The 20,024-nt window shown below is 36.9% G+C and overlaps 3 protein-coding genes and 1 long non-coding RNA gene across 6 annotated transcripts; 1 reads left to right on the forward strand and 3 right to left on the reverse strand.

The window, feature by feature from the left end:
• Positions 1 to 1,273: 1,273 nt before the first annotated feature.
• On the reverse strand, positions 1,274 to 4,343 carry LOC9326238 (serine/arginine-rich splicing factor SR45). Of its 2 annotated transcripts, none has more exons than XM_021011249.1 (12): positions 4,021 to 4,343; positions 3,788 to 3,865; positions 3,622 to 3,704; positions 3,387 to 3,433; positions 3,233 to 3,313; positions 2,975 to 3,140; positions 2,666 to 2,885; positions 2,530 to 2,595; positions 2,274 to 2,390; positions 1,919 to 1,985; positions 1,775 to 1,812; positions 1,274 to 1,529 (listed from the first exon to the last, which is right to left on the reverse strand). In XM_021011249.1, exons 1-12 carry the CDS (start codon positions 4,230 to 4,232, stop codon positions 1,448 to 1,450), a joined length of 1,257 nt encoding a protein of 418 aa, XP_020866908.1. In that variant the 5' UTR covers positions 4,233 to 4,343; the 3' UTR covers positions 1,274 to 1,447. The 2 variants fall into 2 exon arrangements, with proteins under 2 accessions (XP_020866908.1, XP_020866909.1); XM_021011250.1 differs by having other exon boundaries at positions 2,666 to 2,864; positions 4,021 to 4,342.
• Positions 4,344 to 4,708: 365 nt separating this feature from the next.
• On the forward strand, positions 4,709 to 8,363 carry LOC9328979 (protein PAT1 homolog 1). Of its 2 annotated transcripts, none has more exons than XM_021011248.1 (5): positions 4,709 to 5,032; positions 5,115 to 5,254; positions 5,367 to 5,423; positions 5,547 to 5,592; positions 5,927 to 8,363. In XM_021011248.1, exons 1-5 carry the CDS (start codon positions 4,999 to 5,001, stop codon positions 7,942 to 7,944), a joined length of 2,295 nt encoding a protein of 764 aa, XP_020866907.1. In that variant the 5' UTR covers positions 4,709 to 4,998; the 3' UTR covers positions 7,945 to 8,363. The 2 variants fall into 2 exon arrangements, with proteins under 2 accessions (XP_020866907.1, XP_002890176.1); XM_002890130.2 differs by having other exon boundaries at positions 4,710 to 5,032; positions 5,547 to 5,610.
• Positions 8,364 to 8,629: 266 nt separating this feature from the next.
• Positions 8,630 to 11,509, reverse strand: LOC9326239. The gene has a single exon (XM_021011247.1). It carries the CDS (start codon positions 11,399 to 11,401, stop codon positions 8,864 to 8,866), a length of 2,538 nt encoding a protein of 845 aa, XP_020866906.1. The 5' UTR covers positions 11,402 to 11,509; the 3' UTR covers positions 8,630 to 8,863.
• Positions 11,510 to 17,785: 6,276 nt separating this feature from the next.
• On the reverse strand, positions 17,786 to 19,029 carry LOC110225264. Its single transcript, XR_002329659.1, has 2 exons — positions 18,342 to 19,029; positions 17,786 to 18,235 (listed from the first exon to the last, which is right to left on the reverse strand). It is a non-coding gene; the product is annotated as an uncharacterized LOC110225264 (long non-coding RNA).
• Positions 19,030 to 20,024: the final 995 nt, after the last annotated feature.

A 20,024-nucleotide genomic window follows, 5' to 3' on the forward strand; every position in this document is an offset into this window, starting at 1 on the left:
AGGTAACAAGTGTTTTGTTTCCAATTGACAGGTATGGAAGTTGGGGAGTCTGCTACACATATGCAACATGGTTTGCTCTTGAAGGTGTAGCAGTAGTTGGTAAAACATATGACAATTCTTTGGCAAAACACCAATGGAGGTTGGGGAGAAAGCTATCTGTCTTGCTCTGAAAAGGTAATGTCTCTGTTATCAATTCAATCAGCTTAAGTCTGGAAAGTCGAAACTCTTAAATCATCTTGGAAATGCAGAGATACGTAGCGTTAGAAGGAGAAAGATCAAACTTGTTGCAAACCGCCTGGGCAATGATGGGTCTGATTCACACGGGACAAGCTGAGAGAGATCCAATGCCTCTTCACCGTGCTGCGAAACTAATCATCAATTTACAATTAGAAAACGGAGATTATCCTCAACAGGTATACTCTCTTCCAAACATTCAATACATATAAGATGCGAGAATGGTGTGTATATTTAGATTATTAAAACATAGTTGTTGTTCCTCTGTTGTGCAGGAAATGACAGGAGTGTTCATGAAGAACTGTTTTTCTAAACTACGTTACCTACAGAAACATCTTCCCCATATGGGCACTTGCAGAGTACCGTAAAGTTGTTAGCTTTGTAACTCCTTAAGATTCTTAGTTATACCCATTCACAATCAAGTTTAAGGATTTTTTTCTTCTTTTGAGTGGTATGTACTGTGAAGTAGACGATCTTGAAAACTCTATTTTTCGTTTTAAATAAAAGTTTGTGCAATCTCGTTGAGACGCATGCATATAGGAAAACTGGCTTGATGCAAAATTCTTCTTGTGCAGCTGAGAACCCTTAATTTGGATTTAATACATATTTAACAAGTCCAAGATACAACAAAAGGGGATTTTTTAAGCCTAGCTTCTTTTGCTAATGAATCAGCCAAGGAGTTAGCTGAACGAGGTATATACTTGAACTGATAAACCCCATTAGACAGCCCAAGGATATCATCGAGATAGCGTTGAATCTCCTTATTTCCAGAGGGAGGATGACTCTGTTTTGCAGCCTTTTCAAGATATCGATATAATGTTGCTGAGTCTACACAGAATGTAACCTGTCTATAGTTTAAACGCATCAGCTGGAACAGGGCTTGACAAGACCAATGGTTTCCGCTTTCTATGACATCTTACATTCAACAATTTTAAAATATTTTACTTTACATAGATGGGTGATTGAAGTTTGGATCACCAGTCTTTGTATGGATTTCTTTCTCTTTCATTTTTTTTTAAAAAAGGTTGTGAAGGAGCTATTAAGTCAAATATCATTGCATCTAATGGGGAGATCCACAAAAGAAGATTAAAACATCCAAACACTACAAAAGCCACAACTCTCATCTGGTCACTGTATGATAAAGATAAAGATGGAGAAAGAGAGCTACATGAAGACTCAAGTTTTTTTTTTTTTTGAACATTTTTTTATTATCTTAAGTTTTGCGAGGTGGAGGTGGTGGTGGCGGTGAACTGCTGCTGCTGCTGTTACTGCTGCTTCTTTTTCCTCTCAGTGGCCTATACATACCCAACAACAACCCATTTTCTTTTATTAGACTTCAACGCAAAAAATATCCACACAACAATTCTAAGAAAGTGTAGGTTCCAGATGTTTAAGGTACGTCTTTTATCAGGAATTGGAGTAACCTAAACTTTACTACACATAACTCAAGCGTGGAACTTCTTCAGCTAATCAATTCGACAGACTAAAGTGTTTCCAGTTTAAGAAAAGGATTAGTTTTAAGACAATAGAAAGTGTTTACCTCCTAGGACTGCGGCTCCTTGAAATCTTCCTAGGAATCTGTAAAGGTTTAATAATGCACACAAGATAGAAAGTCAAAACACATATAACTCACCAAGGCATCAACATTTTTATAGCTAAACAGGGATCTGCAAGAAGCCCTTACCCTTCTGGGACTTGGCGAACTAGAGTAAGAAGATGACCTCCCACGTCTCCCAGCTGGACCTCGTCCCCTGCTTACAGTTAAAGACAAAATTACATCATCAACTAACTCCACATTGGTCTACAACTTAATCATATTTGCTATCAACGTCACATGGAGCTGGTATGTCACAAACCTACATATAAGGATAAGACAGAGTAGGATCTTGGGGTATACTCATGAACTAAGAAAGACTTACAAACTTGTTATGAATTAATATCATTACATATACTATCTTAGCTATGCATCTGCAACAAAATAAAGCCCAGGAGATACCAAAGATAACCCTAGCAAAAATTTTAAATGAGTTATAACATACCTGCGGGGTGAGATGGACCTTGAACGAGAGCGACCAGGCCTACGAATTGGGGATCGGCTACGCCTGCGGATTGGAGATCTTCTGGGTGGACTGCGTAGTCTCCTTGGAGGTGGAGACCTGAAACAAGCCCAATACAAAACATATATAAAACTGACACATTTTTCCAGGTCTAATTAATTCAACATTATATTCTCTAAAGCTGTAATTCCTAACATACGATTACTAAGGGTGTAATTCGGGTACTAAATACACATACCTTCGTCTCATAGGAGGAGGAGACCGTCTTCGAACAGGACTGCCACGGATTCTTCTAGGGGATCCCCTGCTGACAAATGAAAGGTGAGCTACCGATTCTGAAAACACCAGACAAAACAGATGGTGCCACAACTAACCTTGGAGGAGATCTATTTCGTCTTGGAGGCGGAGAAGATGGAGAACGGCCTCTAGATGGTGATGCTGGCCTGCGCCTGGGCGGTGTATCACCGCGACGACGGATAGGAGAGCCCGGCCTCCGGCGATGGGGAGAATCAGGAAATCTCCTAGGTGATAAGCCTCTCCTAGGTAGAGGTGATCGCCTTCTCGGAGAAAGTCCTGTTTTCCGTTGAGGAGATGCTAAGCACATATTGATGATAATAAATAACACAACATAAAGAATAGACTACATCAGTAACAAATAACCAAAATATAAAACATAGACATACTCTCTCTTGGGCGCCTGGGCCCATCTTTTTCAGTGTCAGCACCAGCATTATCAGATTTAGGAGCATCTCTTTTTGGTGCAGTTGAGACAGGTTTAGGCGGTGAAGATACTTTCTGACGAGGTGGTAGTGTGAACGTTGCTTTAACAACCTTTCCATCAATTTGGCCCTGCGTTCAGTAAACAAAAAAATAACACATGCATAAATCTTCTTGGCCAACATGTCAAGGACAGTGCATTTCATATTTGGAAAGAGACATACACCATCCATGAACAGCTGTGCTTTCTCAGCATCAGCTCTTGCCTTGAACTCAACATAAGCATGTCCTTTTGGAAGATTAACCTGTTAATATTCAGAGGAGTTATGAGCAGATTTCAACAAGTGGACAACAGAGGGTAATGATATAGCAACTTACAGATCGATCTATGGCAATTTCGACGTGTATAACTTCACCAAAGTTGCCTAATAACATGAAAACAAGCCATGTGTTATAAGACTTAAACATTTAGCCAACACAAGCAAGAAAAAATACCAGTGATGATCGTAATGACGTATATACTACTGATGACATTAGAGCTCTGGTGTACTCAGTTATCATGTAATAAAATGAGAAGAAGCAGAAGAAACACAGAAAAGAGAAATCACCATACCAAATATTTCTTTGAGATGGCCTTCATTCACATTCCTGCTAAGAGAATCAACATAAAGAACAAGAGATTCTTGAACAGCTTTCCTGAAAGCATAATAGATTGTAAAGTCAGCAAAATTGACGAAAGCATAAACACTAGAATATATGTGTAACGAGTCAGATATTACTTAGAAGGTGAAGATGCTCTTTTAGATTGTGGAGGAGGAGGAGGAGGAGAGCGACCTCGCCTAGCAGGTCCAGCAGGACTACACAAGAAGATATATCAGAACATCAATTCAAATTCAAGCTGAAGAAGAAGTCAGTTACAAACTTGTTCCAACGACGACGAACCAAGAAGAATGAAAGCCAAATTACACAAATCCAATTCGAAAATTGGTAATTGTTTGAAAGAAACCCTAACCTCTTTCCACGAGGAGGAGGACTGCGACTCCCAGAACTGACGCTCCGGGAAGGAGATGAGGATGAAGAGAGCGATCTAGACCGGGAGCGGGAGCGGGAGCGGGAAAGAGACCTGGAGGGACTAGAACCGGAGCGGGAACGAGATCTGGAACTGGAACGAGATGATGAGCCAGACACGGAAGGGGAACGACGGCCACGACTTGGTTTCGCCATGGGCGATACTCGAGAAAATCGCGAGAAACCTTGCTTCAAAACCCTAGCGGATAAAAAAGATTAGAGGAGAGCGACGGACTGTGATTTTTTTTTTGTGCTCCTCTTTTTCGCGGACTACAGATTTACCGAACCAACAAAATAACCCGAGAGATGACACGTGGCAGTTTTTTTCTATTTGCTTGCTTTTGAATTATGGGATTTTAATTTAAATTGTTTAATGAGAATTTTATAAAAACTCAGCAACTTATTATAATCGATTGTATACACCATCTAATTAAAATCAATTAGAAACCACTTTCTATAGTTCCTCCTATGGAAAAAGATCATGGTCGGTTAATGTAACGAAAAAAATATAACTAGAATATTAATATAGGCATAAATAAAATAAAGGAAGAAGAAGAAAATCCTTGTCAATAACCTCCTTTTCAACATAAAAGCTGGCAACCGCCCAACCCCACACCACCACCTCCTCCATATTTTCTTAAAACAACAAAATTTGTTTGATTTTCTTTTATTGTATTTTTAAATTTTGTACAATTATCATTGTTGCCTCAATCACAAAATTCTCCAATCTCTCGCTATCTTCTCATCTAGGGCTGCTCTTCTTCTTCGTCGTCCGTAGAGCTTTGAATTCTTCTAGGCTTTGGTTTTCTCCGGGCAACTCTTGATTTTGTCTGATCTGGATTATGAATTCGAGCTGAGTTAGAGAGAGATTACGAACGGTCTTGGTCGTGGGAGTAGTGTTATACAAGGTTCTTCAGCATCCATGGATCTTAAGCAGATTGGAAATCATTCTACAGGTTTGATTCTATTTTCTCCACTTATATACTTCTTTTGTTACCTCTCAAAAGTTTTGGGTGACTGACTATTTCATTGGTGCAGGTGTCTTTGATGCATCTCAGTATGACTTTTTTGGGAGCCATGTTGTTGAGGAGGTCGAGTTTGGTGGATTGGAAGATGAAGACGAAGAAGAATTACCTGTCGCTGGAATAGAAGAAGACTTTGCCTTTGATAAGGACGAGGTTTTTTCCATCACAATCTCTGTCGCTTCCATGTCCAGTGCTCAGACAGGGGAGTTTTTACATCTTGGATTCATCTGCTCGTGTGTCTTATGATTCTCCCCAATATATGCAGGTTCATGTTTCTAGAACTCTGTCCGACGCTGATGATCTTGCTAGTACATTTTCAAAGGTCAGCTAATTGGTCTTACTCTCATGTCTTGTATTCTTCTTTCCTTGTGCTCGATCCAGGATCGAACTGGAGAAGGTTTCATTGAAGCTTATAACCTGAACCTTTTTATTTTTCCTGTTACAGTTGAATAGGGATCCTGAAGGATATAGGAGCACGGTACCTATAGCTGGTATTGGATCAAGACAGTGTCAGTTCTTATGTTCACTGAATTCTGTCTCAAAACTCTTTACACTAGAATGGAATTTTTGCTTATTGCATACTGTCTGTAGATCTCGTGTCAGGGTTTCTCTTGAGTTTCTCTATGGTGAATTTAGAAGATATTTATTTTATCAAATTATTGTGTGTATGATCTATTTAGTTGTGTATTACCTCAAGATTTTATGGTGCGATAAGTTCCTAGCCCATTCTACTGACTCATTTTAGGGTTGTTTGGGTATCTAACACGCTCTTTTATGTACAGTGAATCAGTAATTAACCCCTTTATCATTCATCTTTGTTTCCAGATTATGTTGGTGATGGGTGGAACCATGGAGAGGAGTTGCCAAATTGGTATGGCCAGCAGAAACTAGACTCTGAGGCGATTCAAGATGACAAAAGGAGGCCGTCACAGCCTTTTCCAACTCTGAATCTTGTTGAGCAAAGAAACCTGCACAGAGCAACATCATATCCTGAACCACAGCATCAACAGCGCCCAAACCCGCATCAGCAACAATTTTCCAGTGAACCGATTCTTGTACCAGATCAGCATTTAGGACAACCAAATACACAATTTCATTCTGATGGGTCTCATACCAGATCGCCAAATCTCTCTCCATTTCCAAGTTCTCATCCTCAGTTGGTTGGCATGCATGGGTCACCGCAAATCACTGGAAACTTGCCACAGTTTCGACCTTCTCTTCCTGTGAACAATCGACCCCCAGCTCAATGGATGAATGGCCAAAATATGTTTCCTGGGGATAGTTCTGGGATCATGAACAACATGTTACCACAACAGCAGTTACCTCATCAAAACGGTCTAATGCCTCAACAGCAGCGGATGCCTCAGATGCAGGGTCCTCAAAATAGGTTAGTACATCCGATGCAGCCCCACGGGCATTTGTCAGGAATGCAGCCTCAACTATTTAATTCCAACCTTTCTCGGTCAGCGTCCTCGGGCAGTTATGATGCAATGCTTGGGTTTGGTGATCTGAGGGAAGCAAGACCAGGATCGAGTCAGGGGAACAGACTAAACATGCGCTTTCTTCAACACGGTTTTGATGGTGGACTTCAGAGGAGAAATAATGCATGGCCTCCTTTCCGGTCGAAATATATGACAGCTGTTGAAATAGAGAACATCCTAAGAATGCAACTGGTGGCTACCCATAGCAATGATCCTTATGTAGATGATTATTACCACCAAGCACGTCTTGCTAAGAAATCTGCTGGTGCAAAACTGAAGCATCATTTCTGTCCAAATCATTTGAGAGACCTTCCATCTCGTGCTCGTCCTAACAACGAGCCCCACGCATTTCTTCAGGTTGATGCTCTTGGTAGAGTTCCTTTCTCTTCGATCCGCAGGCCTCGGCCTCTGCTTGAAATGGATCCTCCAAATTCAACAAAATCTGGTAATCTAGAGCAGAAAGATACAGACAAGCCCCTTGAACAAGAGCCAATGCTTGCAGCTAGGGTGATTATTGAGGAAGGTCTCTACCTCTTCCTTGAGGTAGATGATATTGACCGGTTCTTAGAGTTCAATCAACTCCAAGATGGTGGAAACCAGTTGAGGCAAAAGCGGCAAGCTCTGTTGGATGGGCTTGCAGTGTCACTACAGCTTGTTGACCCACTTGGTAAGAACGGGCAAAACAGTGGGCTTGCATTTCAGGATGTTGTCTTTCTAAGAATTACGTCCCTTCGAAAGGGCCGGAAGCTACTTACAAGGTACCTCCAGCTTCTTTTCCCTGGCAGCGATCCAATGCGAATTGTTTGCATGGCTATTTTTAGACACTTAAGATCTTTGTTTGGAGTGCGATCATCAGATACTGAAACCACAAAAACCACAATCAAACTTGCAAAAGTTGTCGCTTTATGCATTCAGACCATGGATCTTGGACCCGTAAGCCTGTGTCTAGCAGCAGTTTCTTGTTCTTCTGAGCAGCCACCGCTTCGTCCTTTGGGTAGTCCTGTCGGAGACGAAGCTACCATTATACTCAAATCTGCACTCGATAGAGCTACCGAGCTTCTCCGTGCTAATAATTACAACAACGCAGGCATGAATCTGTGGCGTGCGTCCTTTGATGAGTTCTTCAACTTACTGATGAAACACTGCATAAGCAAGTACGACAGTATAATGCAGAACCTGAATTCGCAATTGCCACCACACTTTGCCACAGAGATGTCTGAAGCTGCTGCACAAGCCATTGTCAGGGAAATGCCTATCGAGCTTCTACGAGCGAGTTTCCCGCACATAAGCGATGAGCAAAAGAGAATACTTGTGGAATTCTTGAAGCTTGGTAGCCAGAAAACCGAATCAGTCATAGCTTGATGACATTAGATAAAAACTTAAGTCCCAAATGGAGCAGAAGAAGTTAGCAACTGAGAGATTAGCCTCCAACTTTTTTGTCCACTGATGTTTTTCTTTTGAGGGTGGTTCTTTTCTATCTTCTTTTTTGTTTTTTTTTTTGGTTTTGGTTTTGACGACATGAATGATTAAACGAAGGAGGAGACGATGGAGTTGGAGTGTACAGAGAAGGTCTAAAGCTTGTTTCACCTATAATATAGGCAATGAAGATGACAGTTATTATACTCTGTGACAGTTATTATCACAACGGTCTCGATTTTTTACTCGGAACCAAAATCTTTTTCACTTGTATTTTGAGTAATTCTCTTTTGTCTCTGCATCGTGGGTTTCTTATACTCATATTGGGGAAGTAAATGATTGGCTGTGAGTTCTCTTGTTGTCTTCATGATTTGTCCCACAATTTGTTGATATTGTTGTTGGCTTGGTACAAACTTATGATGACCAATCTCAAAAACAAAGTATCTTAGATTGAATCTGGTCATTGAGTGACACCTAAGCCATTAAGGTTTAATCATACCTATGTAAACTAATCTAATTTATCATCATAAAATACTTTCAACGCCAAATTTGTCCTATTCTTCATGCATAACGTTTTAAGATCATGGTGTTTGAAAATTATCCATCGTTTTACAATACACAAAGAAGAGAATTCAGATAAGATGAACAAATATTATTAAAACTAGGCGAAAGGAAGGCTCATCATCACATGCTAATGTTGGAGTACAATGTCTTAAACAAATCGTCAAGCCAGAAACTTTAAAGGAGAGAGTCAAACCTAAAAAGCAAAGATCAGAAACTAGAAAGCAACATACTAATTAAGCTTCAGTGAGATGGAAAAGCTTCCTACAAATCAGTAGATCATAAAGTCAAAGCTAATTCTAATTCATTGTCCAGAATGTTGATTGTTCCTGATCCTGCTTGAACGTCTCACAGGTGTTATCATCTCTTTCTCTTTTTGACCACTTCTTGTTTGTATCTTCTCGTATGTTGTGAAACTCCCATATGATACAGAGCCTATGGAGTATTCTGATGCCGAGGAAGCCATGGATTCACAGCTATCATTACTCTTCTTGCCTTCTCCTCCGCTTTGATATTCTTTAAGATCATTTCTGTTGTTGCTGCAGCTGTGTAATGATTTGTTCTTACTGAAACTGAAACTCATCTCAGAAGGGAATGATGATACCTCTCTTTTTCTGTCATCACCAACTTCTTCTTCTTCCTTGAAATTCAGTGAAGAAAGCCTTTCTTTTATCAGATTCTCTACTGGCACATGCTCAACAACTTTAGTTGCAGAGATTGTTGTTGGTTCACCATCTTCATGTTGCAGCATCACAGGGTTTGTCTTCTTCTTGGATAACAAGAAACCAGCTGCTGCTGCTGCAAGTAGAACCATCAGAGTCGAAAACAAGACTATCACTTTCTTCTGGTTACTCAACAAAATCTCCTCCGAGCCTGCATCATTAACAACTTCAGCAAACCCACTCTCTTCTTCTTCTAAATCATTACCATCATGTTCAAAATCTGTAGCTTCTTCTGAAACACTGCGGCTACTTCCAGCAATTTCCCCAACACCTTCTTCTTCTGGTACAGTTTCAACATTGGCTACTTCTGTTTGTTCTTGATGATGACCCCTGATTGCAACAGACTCCACATCATCAAGCTGGTGTGCGTCGGAAACAGCTTCTTGTATGTTCTTCTCATCATTTTGGGCAAATCCAGTTTCAGATTCATGACTTTCTTCGATATTCTTCAGGTCATTTTCTTCATATTCTCCCTGCCCTTCAACAACATCAGTTTCTTGGCCACCATTTCCTTCTTCAGAAAGAGATTCTGAATACCTTTCACTTCCATTCACCTCTGTATCTGTGGCTATCTTGATCTCAGCCTGCTCATCACATTCATCAACAATTTCTGAGTTTACCTCTTCTCCTTCATTATCACCCTCTTCGTAGACAGCTTCAAGACTGATTTCACCACTGTTCTCCGGTTCTTTTTCAGGTTCCTGATGACCAACAGTCTCTTCTTCTATATCCATTTCTAAGCTCCAGTCTTGGCTATCCACTATGAACCCAGCAACACTGATTTCACCACTAGTTGGCTGGAAAACAGTATCAGACAATCTTTTGTCTTCCAAAACATCTGTCAAGTTATGAAATTGAAAAGGAACATATCCCTCTTCTTCTCGTAGACTTGAGACCAGCTTATCAAGATACATAAGTGATGACTCTGCCCACATCCTTAGCTTTGCACCCAACTGCTCAAAGTTGGCCCTTGCAGCCATTATGATCTCTGGTGAAATGTGAAATTGATAGAAAGGTGAATCTGAGATGTTTTGTTCAGCAAAAGTGGTTGAAGAAACCACCAACAGATACGCCACACCAAGAGCCAAAATCCAACCAAGCAACTTGGATGTCTTGAAACGAGACAGTTTTGAAATCTGATGAGTTTCTTCTTCTTCAATGCTTTCACCAACTACTTCTTCTTCATCATCATCACTCACCGCTGCTTCCAAACGCTCATCACCATCCACATCTACAATTTTCTCTGCGTCTTCTTCTCCTGCAACTACACCTTCCTGAGAAGAAACTTCCTCCTCTTGTTGGCTTTCCTCTGCAGACAAATCAGTGTCAGAAGAAGAGCTTTCAGAGATGAAAAGCTCCTCAAGCTGCTTGCACTCATCAAAATGATGGTCAATTCTTGGATTTGGCTTATAATGAAGAAACTGAGGCCTCGGTGACAGGTAATTCTTCTTTGGATCATAAGGTGCCACCGAAGGATCCACTTCATGAGACTCAAACACAGGGAATGTGTATGGAACAGAAGGAGGAAGAGGACTGATCTTGAAGCTTGAATCATCATTACTCTTGTTCTCAATAGTCTCATCGAAATCAGTGACAGTAATGTCATGCGACTCCTCTTCATGAAGCTGCTTCTTTTCATCGATGTAAGTCTGCTCATGATCTTTATCTTCCCCAATGATGCTAATCACATCAGAAAATGAGACAGACGACTTCACCTGAACCTGATGATGTGTTTTGTCAAAGGATCGAGACACTTCGTTTTTATCAGACAAGATCTTCTTCCTCGGCGATGGATTGATCTTGGAAACGGCTGAAATTGTCGGTGACATGAAGTGCTTGGAACCTTTTGTTGGAACTTTGACGACATTACAGATTTGATCTTTGTCGTGCTGATTCTCTTTATCACCAAACTCAACACGATTGTTGCATTCTCTACCGATTGAGTTTCTCCGGGACGAATCCGCCGGAAATGGGTTGCCTCGGAAACTGCGCCGCATCAGATCTCCGGTCTCCGAGTTTCTGAGTTTAGGGTTTGGTCTGGAAGGCATTGAAGGAGAAGAGGAAGACAAAAGAGAAGAAGGAGAAACAGAGATCTTGTTCCTAGCAGGAGAAGAAGCCATGATTGAAAATCAACTTCGGTAATCAGAATGAATTATTTAACAAATCTCAGATCTTTTGCGCTCGTTAAAGGAAAGAAAATATGCAAGAATCTGCAAGATTATGAATGCTTTAATATCTCTTTTGAATTTTTAAAAGAGAGAGAGAGACAGAGAGATCGTAACGGCTAGTTGCCGATTTACGTATTAGGTAGAAAAAATCCCTAATAATTTTAAATTACTCTTCAAATTGATGGGGTACTTTTGTTATTATTATTATTTTGTATTTACCTCTTCTCTATTTTTGTATTCATTGCATGCATACCCTAGTTTTCCAAATCTCAATTATCACCCCATAAATTTAAACAGAACTATATGTCCAATGCTTATTAAACAGTTCACAACTTAAGATCAAAGCCTTTGGGTTTATTTTCTTTCTTCGTGTAAAGTTGTCAAAGTTATTATAAACGAGGATAATTATGGAGGATGTTGAAACACCGGGAAGAAATTGATAATTCTCAAAACCTTGTGTCAGATTAAAACAAAAAAACAAAAAACAAATTTTAATTTCATGTTGCCGGGAATAAAGCACGTGAACAGCCACGATGATGACACGTCCTGATCCCAGAGAACAAACTAGCCGTTGTGGGTTCTCGTAAAAAGCAAACCTATAAAAAAAAAATGGGTAAATCAGGCTTTGGGCCCATCCACATATGGAAAAAGAGAAAGCACCCGTTAGGCCATTAGGTAGAAGGTTTTACTTACTAACTAGATTTTAATCCGCGGTACACCGCCGGGCTATATTTTCTTAAAAAAATCAAAATGTAATTTGTTTGATAGATTATTTTGATTGTTAATTTTAGGATTTCACCCGTGGTATACGATCTTTTATAAATATCAACCCAAACCCGTCCCATCATATTACCCATCCCGTAAAATTAAACATTATTTAGTTATTTTTCTTTTTAATAATACTTTTATTTAAAAGCTATATAATTCAAGTCAATTTAAAAATTTCTTTTAAATGGTTCCCATAAGATATATATACATATATATTAAATTTGTATAGAGTTGAAATAATATTAATATTACAAATTTTTTATATAATTTAAATATTATAAATATTTTTAAAAATATGTAATATATATTTTTTGTTATTGAATAAGAGGATATTATGTGTAAGAAATGTAGAAAATAATAGTTTAATATTTTTATTATGGAGTCGCAAAAAAAATCTTTTATTTCTATACATGTTATTCATTTATCTATATATAACAATATTTGAGAAGTGTTTTTGCTGATGTGTCGGACTCTCGGCTCTTGTTGAGTCCTTGATTTTACGTAATTACTTAAATACCTTCTATTAAATCAAGTCGAATATCAACTAATGTTCAATTACATAAATAACCCTAATAAGTGAATATTTGATATAATTTACATTTTATAAAATTAATAAATTTCGTAAACACGAAAAAATAAGAAAACCTAAAAAAAAATGGATCGATTGTAACATTTTTTAAAATTAATAATATTCGTAAACACGAAAAAATAAGAAAACCTAAAAAAAAATGGATCGATTGTAATTTACGTACCACTTTAGAAGATGTTCATCGTACCTCATCATCATGTTCTTCGTCGCATGTAAACTTTTTAATATACATACCAGACTTGAAAACCTAAAAGATAGCATATAACCAGAGAGAATCGACAATTTAGTGATAGAACATCATCTTTTGATCGAATCTGACATGATGGAAAGACGGCTCTTAATTAATATCTTGTCCATGCCAAGTCTTCAAACCATCATATTGAATTATTGATGCTATCCTGCACCATAGAGTTCAAGCTAATAAAAGAGGGTGTTCTTTAAAATTACCTTGAATTATCTGATTGGATCATGCACGAATAATGAATATAGACTCGATGAAAGTGTATTAACCTCCACTGATCGTAATGAAAAACGTGGGATTTCGTAGAAGGAGACGGAGAATGGTCGTGTGTCTTCCTTTTTTTTTCTTTTTTTTTCGTTTTGTTTTCCGTTTTTTTTTGTTTTTTTCTTTCTTTCCCAACCAATCGTTTGTGATAATTATGAGTTAAAAATTAAATTTTCCTTTTTTGATAAGTAGATATTGGCAAAAAATATCAAAACAATCCTACGTATATTCTTTAAATCTGATTCATATCTCTAATAAAATTTTATTTTTTAAATATTTTATGTCGATAATGACGGAAAATCTAAAGAAATGTAAGATATAGTAGTAAATCTAAATCGTTATGTTATTATTCCATCTTTATCTTAAAATAAAATGAAACGTTACTTAAAATTAATATGTATAATATTGAATAAGACAATTTTAAATTATTAATTGTTATGATATAGATTCGCTTCTTAAAAAATATATAAATCTTCCTTTTTTTGTTGTAGATATTACACCGCCTCTTAATTTTATATAAATACCTGGATTGGTAGTCACCTTTAGATCACAACTAACCCCTGTTTTTTTTTTCTGTAATTTATTTATGGCTCGATTTTTATAAAAATATTAATGTTGTTTACATTACGTATGATTGCAGGATGAATTTGCATACACAAGTAGGTTTGTAGAGAGAAAGACGTGAACTATTACGGCTCACAATCGGTCTGATTTCAAAGTAGACCACTCAGGTACGGTGGCACCGGCGATGATGGTTTGCGGTCGGATTCATTACTTGGATGGACCGCCCCAAAAAGCGTGACCAACATCAACGGTAACGGATGGACCGCCCCAGAAAACGTGACCAGCATCAACGGTAACGTTAATGGCACTCTTTGTCTTCTTTAAGATTAGTGTCTGATTAGGGTTTATGTGTGAATTGAAAGTTTTTGTTTTTTTAATGTGGCGTTTGTAGCTTGGATGTAGCGGTTAGGGTTGCAAAACGGTGGTGGAAGTGAATCGTATCCCGAACGACCGATTGTATATATATTACTTAAGAACGGTGTCTGCGGGTACGGGTCGAGACCCACAAAACTCGAGTTGGTAATCAACCCTCTCTTGCTCTTTGGCTTTGATAAAGTGTCTGTCTTTCTTTTTGTCTTCTTCCTATGCGTTTTTATTTTATTTTGATGGAGTATTTTTGTTAATAGGTGAAAAGTAGTTTATTAGATATCGCTGAAACAGAATCTATGATTTCATTTGTTCGGAAGCTCTCACTGATGTTTTTTTTTTCTCTGCTTTAGAACGTCTAAAAAGCAATCGTTTTGGAATTGGTTTCACTTTGGTGATTTGAGGAGTGTTCGAGTAAGAAGATTGATTCTTAATATTATGTTTTTCCATGGCAATAGGTATATGCCAATGATGGAGCTTGGTGTGTCGAGTAACATGTTTGATATCAAGAAGAACGCTTTGAAGAAGCTGTCTAAGCAACAGGTGAAAAGTTGCATTTCAATACTCTCTTCGTCTTTCGTTTCATTCTCATGCGTTCAATCTCTTTCGTTTTAACTCACAAACTAAGTCTTTCTATGTTCAGAGTGCTTATCGAATCAAGCTTTTATCGTCGTACAAGGAAATGGTGAGTGTGACAATGCTAAATCTTGTAAATTTGGGAAATTTATTCTCTTGTAATTTGGAATCTATAAAGAAAACTTTAGAAAAATGCAGGTAGCCGTTGTTGTTGAGATGGTAAATGCAAGCAGATCTCTGAGATGTTATACCAAGCTAGGTACCGAGTCACTTGTACAGTTCTCTTGCTCTAAGGAAGATTCAAGTGATGCTGGAGATTGTGGTGGCATCCCTGTATTTAATTTCTGGAATGTCTCTACATTTGGTAAGACCCAAAAACAAAAGTTCAATAGTTGATTCTCATGTGTGGTCTCTAAGGTTTGGTACTTGCCATATTGATATGATCACAAAGAAGATGGCTGAGGAGTTTGTGGAGATGTTCATACGCGAAGTAATGATAAAGGTACTGTCTATTCCTAAGTCCTGCATATATCTTGGACTCTAGATCAACTTTTGATCATTTTCTGAAAATTAACAGGGATTGCTCATAATGGAACTGATCTCTTTAAGCACTGAAGTTCCTCAACCCATCAACAACAGTTGGTCAGATGAGCTTTACCATGGGGAATTTATCACATCTCACCAAATGTTCTTTCTATTCCATGGAAGTAGCTGAGCCAGTTCTCCCTAGAGTGAAAGAAAATAATTTCGGTATTTCTTCTATATCACATACCAACCAGCCAACCGTAGAAATTTTGCAGGTAGGTGAGTTTTGATTCAGCACAAGTAAAATAGTCCGTTAACATTGTATCGTAAAACTTCAAATAGTTTTTGTTTGGAAGCTCTCATTGATGTTTTTAGTTTCACTTTTTAGGTCTTGTATGTCAATTCTCATAATATAAGCTGTAGAGTTTCTATAGATAATGGTACAACACGTGTGTCAGGTACTCATTGATGCACTTTGGTTTTAACTTTCATCAACAATACTATAATTAGTGTATAAAATTCTCACTTTGATTACTTTCTTTGAGATAGCATTGTATGGAACGGGAACATGTAAATTTGGTTCTTCTTGCAAGTATCACCATCATATACAGGGAGAAGGAGGAGGATGAGGAGATTCTATTACTCCTATCTCATTAAGTTATTCCATTATTCCCGTTTTGCTTAATATCTCTTTGGTCTCGGTTTTTATCATTTTATTGTTGGTTCATGTCTAGGCTCTTTTTTTTGGTTTTCTATGTTTAATATAGTTAATTTGAAATTGGCCTTCGTTTTTGCAGATTTGGGCAGAATTTGAAGCGGAGGAAACTGATCGCAACTTTAGCGGCAAAATAGGTTACGTGAGCATGTTTCTAAAATATATATTTTGGTCTTTAACTACTCCAGGTTGGATCCTGGATTGGAGAAGGCGGCCTCTTTGCTGTTGTAAATACTCTTGTCTGCGACAAACTTGAATAAATCAAGTTTCTTAGCTGGACCCGAGAGAGATTTAAAGGTATGTTTCTATTTCCTTCTTTAGATGGAATTTACTCATATACTTGGATTTACTTTCGACATATCTGATATCTGGATTTCCTTTGTTTTTGGTTGTGATTGTTGATGGTATATTGACTAAGAACTAACATTCATATGTGCATGATTAAAAAAAAAAAAAAGAAGATCATGAACTACACTTGGAGAACATTGAAGCTCTTTGAGAAATGCATGGCTAAGATAGAACAGTAATTGTTTGGTACTGTACCAACTAGCGGAAGATGTGGCAGTGAGACAGGACTACAAGAAGTGCTTGAATTAGGAGGAAGGTAAGGTAATGAAGATGGTTAACATAAGAAGTTTGAGACATTGAGATATTGGCTTGGGCTTCAAGATGAAGAAGAGAGCGATCGTGAGATGGTTTGGTGAAGGAAGACGAGAAGCATGTTTCAAAGCGGATGTTCTTAACCGTCATTGAGATAGAGAGTGGTGGGTAATATTGGACTTCTTATAAAAACAATTTTAAGAAATGTTAGCAAAAGTGTGTCATAGTGTCCATCTCCCATAGACAAAATGGTTTGTGTAAAGGTGGAGAACTTGGTTTGTTCCTGGAGGAGACAGTGATGACTTGATATGTTAAGAGTTGATATCGGCGAACCAGAACATAGCTTTCACGATGGTGTAGGTGGAGCACGTTGGTGTACTGTAAAGAGACGAGCACGTTTCGTTGTGTATTATTTGTCAACGATTTTTATCTACCCGTGTAATACGAATGGGAAAGCAAGTACCAACCGACTAATCGACACCAACTAAATTTATATATCTAAAGGTGAAATTTCTATTAACTTATACTATAGAATATCCAAATTCATACGAAATATGTTCTTTCAGTTCAATTCAGTCATAGATTATTATTTTGATTCCTTGATTATCAAGAAACAAATGACTGAAGGCGTCTGGTGCTGACAAGTTTATTTTTACATATTTATTTTAATATCCAGTTTATATATTATTGACCTTTGTTGCAACGCAATGATTAGGTTTTTGTTTGTGGATTATTGTTTGATCCATTAAAGTACAGGTTTGATTATTAGTTTAGCTCACTAATCATTATTGTGAACAATAAGGTCGGATTGTTTTATGGTTCTTGAATTAGTTTACATTTTTGACGTAACATTCTCTCTATTTCCAAATTCAAAATGAAAGAATAAGAGTGTTTCTTTGAATTTGAAAAAATGTTATTCATTTTTTCATATTTGAAAGTGCACTTTTTAAAATTATAATGATATTTTGACTTTTACTATTTTGAAAAGCATTCAAAATACACCCTAATTCGTTTTCAGCTTATTGTTTGAAAAACTTAACAACATATATTTTTAATACATATTGTTTGTTTTTAGTATTATAATGAAAAGTAAACCGTATGTGTGCTGAAAATTGCAGGAATGCGGAGTCGTTTTGTGTTAAGGATCACAAAAATTTATAGTTATTAAGCACATTTTGCACTTTTGCAACGGAGTCTCGGAATCTCAAGTGCAAAATGTGTGATCCTTGCCAGCAAAAAAATACCACATCCTCCAAAACTCTAGACATTTAGGGTTGAACAGAACCTGATTGCATATACGTGCAGTAATTCTCCTTAAGACACCTAATCAAACCAAAATAACATATTTAAAACAAACATTTGAAAATTACACAACATATACACAATTACATATTAATATATGTAGGTCAACACCTTGAGAATACTCTAATTTTGCGAATCAAATCACACAGACGATGATATGACCACTACATTTTTCTAACGATAAGCCAAAATTTATAGAAGACGAATTAATTTTTAATGATTAATGACAAAACTACCTCGAAACAAAAGAACACGTCTGGTTTATTATCCTGCTTCCTGAAAGAATTCAAAATTCAATTATAACAGTTTATATTCTTTAAACTAATATTTTTCATAGATAAAGCATAGATAAAACCAAATTCCACACATGGGGAGAGCTTACAGAGGAGCAGGAGGTGATCCCGAGACTCCGTTGCAAAAATGCAAAGAAAACACTCATCAGATTGAATTTATTCCCAAGAAACCTGTCTTTGATGAATGGACAATTATTTAAGTGTCTCAAGAGAGGAAGAGCGTCAGGTCCAAGAAAGTAGCTTAGCCCAATGGCAAAACAACTTTTGTCGAGAATAAAGCCTAGAAAAAAACAAATTTCACACCTCGGAAGCGCTCACAGAGGAACATGAGATGATTTCGAGACTCCATTGCAAAAGTGCATAGACAACATTCATCAGATTGAATTTATCTCCACGAAACCAGTTTTTAACGAGTGGTCTATTTTTTAAGTGACTAACCCACATATTAAAAAACATGCTTAAACACATAACCTTTGAACCAAACTAAGGCAATGTGGAGAAAAAATCATGACACACAACATCAACCAAAATCCAGTTTTTTATTGCATTTTTTTTATGCAACTATCATTATTTTAATAATATATCTATTGTTTAAATATATCATTTTTCTCATTTATGTTTCTATTATATATATTATGATTAAACACTATTAATTGTTCATTACTAATAATGGTATTAAAATCCCTACAACTCCGCGCCGGGCGCGGGGACCGCTCCTAGTTAATAATAAAAGAAAACAAATCCTTTAAATTAGATATTAACTAAAATAAACGCACCATAATTACTTATTAAGTAACAACCAATAAATTTCACCAAAAAATAGGTAACAACCAATAAATTCTAAACGCAGTAATTAAAGAATGAGATATTAAAAAAAAATATCAAATAAGATATAAGAATCTTAAAATAATTGAACATCTAAATAATTTAATTGTTAGTGTCGATTTTAATGCCTTCATTAATGTGGATTTTTTTTTTTACAGAGAAATATTTCCTAAAGATTATCACATTAATGACTCAGAAAATTAAGGAAGATATGAATTTATGATTCTCGAAATCGTATTGGTAATATCTTTGAGTAATATTTTTCAAATTTAAATAATTAATGCCAATGGCATTCATCCGTAAATAAGGTCCAACTCCAGGATTTATTTGCTAAAATTCATTCAAAAATGTATAGATACTATGAAATATCCTTTTCTGAAAGTCGTCCTCAAATTAGAACAGTCATCTTCAAAAACCACATTTGTATGAAACTCGTCAAATCAATAGTAAGAATATTTCTCATAATTTTATCGTTTTACCTGCGATTATCTGCGAAAGTGATTAATTCAATGACTGGTCTTTTGCAGAAATAATCGTTTTTTTGACCAACTACCAGCAAAAGTAATTCTCGAGGATTTGTTCTTTTATTTTACACATTTTTACTATAAAGTTCTCAACATCTTTTTGATTAATTTTGTCCATGAGGTCGATAATTAATTTCTGAGGGATTTACTTTTCCTTTTTTCAGGTCAAATTATTGCTATTGAATATCGATCTATAGATGTGTGATTGTGAATCTGCATTATGGCTTATGAACAGCAAACAAATAGAAAAAATAACAAATCAATTTAATAACATATAATTAATCAAAACTTTTGTATGAAATAATCAGAACTTACGATGATTTTTCTCCAATAGAATACTGCAAATTGAGACAGAACTAAAAATCCGACCAAATCAGTTTCTGAGAAAATAAAATTAACGATTTCATGAAGGAAAAAAAAAAA

The sequence above is a fragment of the Arabidopsis lyrata genome (genome assembly GCF_000004255.2).
Source record: "Arabidopsis lyrata subsp. lyrata unplaced genomic scaffold ARALYscaffold_1, whole genome shotgun sequence".
Classification (NCBI taxonomy): domain Eukaryota; kingdom Viridiplantae; phylum Streptophyta; class Magnoliopsida; order Brassicales; family Brassicaceae; genus Arabidopsis; species Arabidopsis lyrata.

Excerpts from the sequence above, each read along its gene's own strand:
- LOC9326239 (XM_021011247.1), bottom strand. The coding sequence starts at position 11,401 with ATGGCTTCTTCTCCTGCTAGGAACAAGATCTCTGTTTCTCCTTCTTCT.
- LOC9328979 (XM_002890130.2), top strand. The coding sequence starts at position 4,999 with ATGGATCTTAAGCAGATTGGAAATCATTCTACAG. Across the intron at positions 5,255-5,366 it reads TTGCCTTTGATAAGGACGAG|GTTCATGTTTCTAGAACTCT; the intron begins GTTTTTTCCATC and ends CAATATATGCAG. Across the intron at positions 5,611-5,926 it reads TGGTATTGGATCAAGACAGT|ATTATGTTGGTGATGGGTGG; the intron begins GTCAGTTCTTAT and ends CTTTGTTTCCAG.
- LOC9326238 (XM_021011249.1), bottom strand. The coding sequence starts at position 4,232 with ATGGCGAAACCAAGTCGTGGCCGTCGTTCCCCTTCCGTGTCTGGCTCA. Across the intron at positions 3,866-4,020 it reads CCTCCTCCTCGTGGAAAGAG|TCCTGCTGGACCTGCTAGGC; the intron begins GTTAGGGTTTCT and ends CTTCTTGTGTAG. Across the intron at positions 3,314-3,386 it reads AAATTGCCATAGATCGATCT|GTTAATCTTCCAAAAGGACA; the intron begins GTAAGTTGCTAT and ends GAATATTAACAG.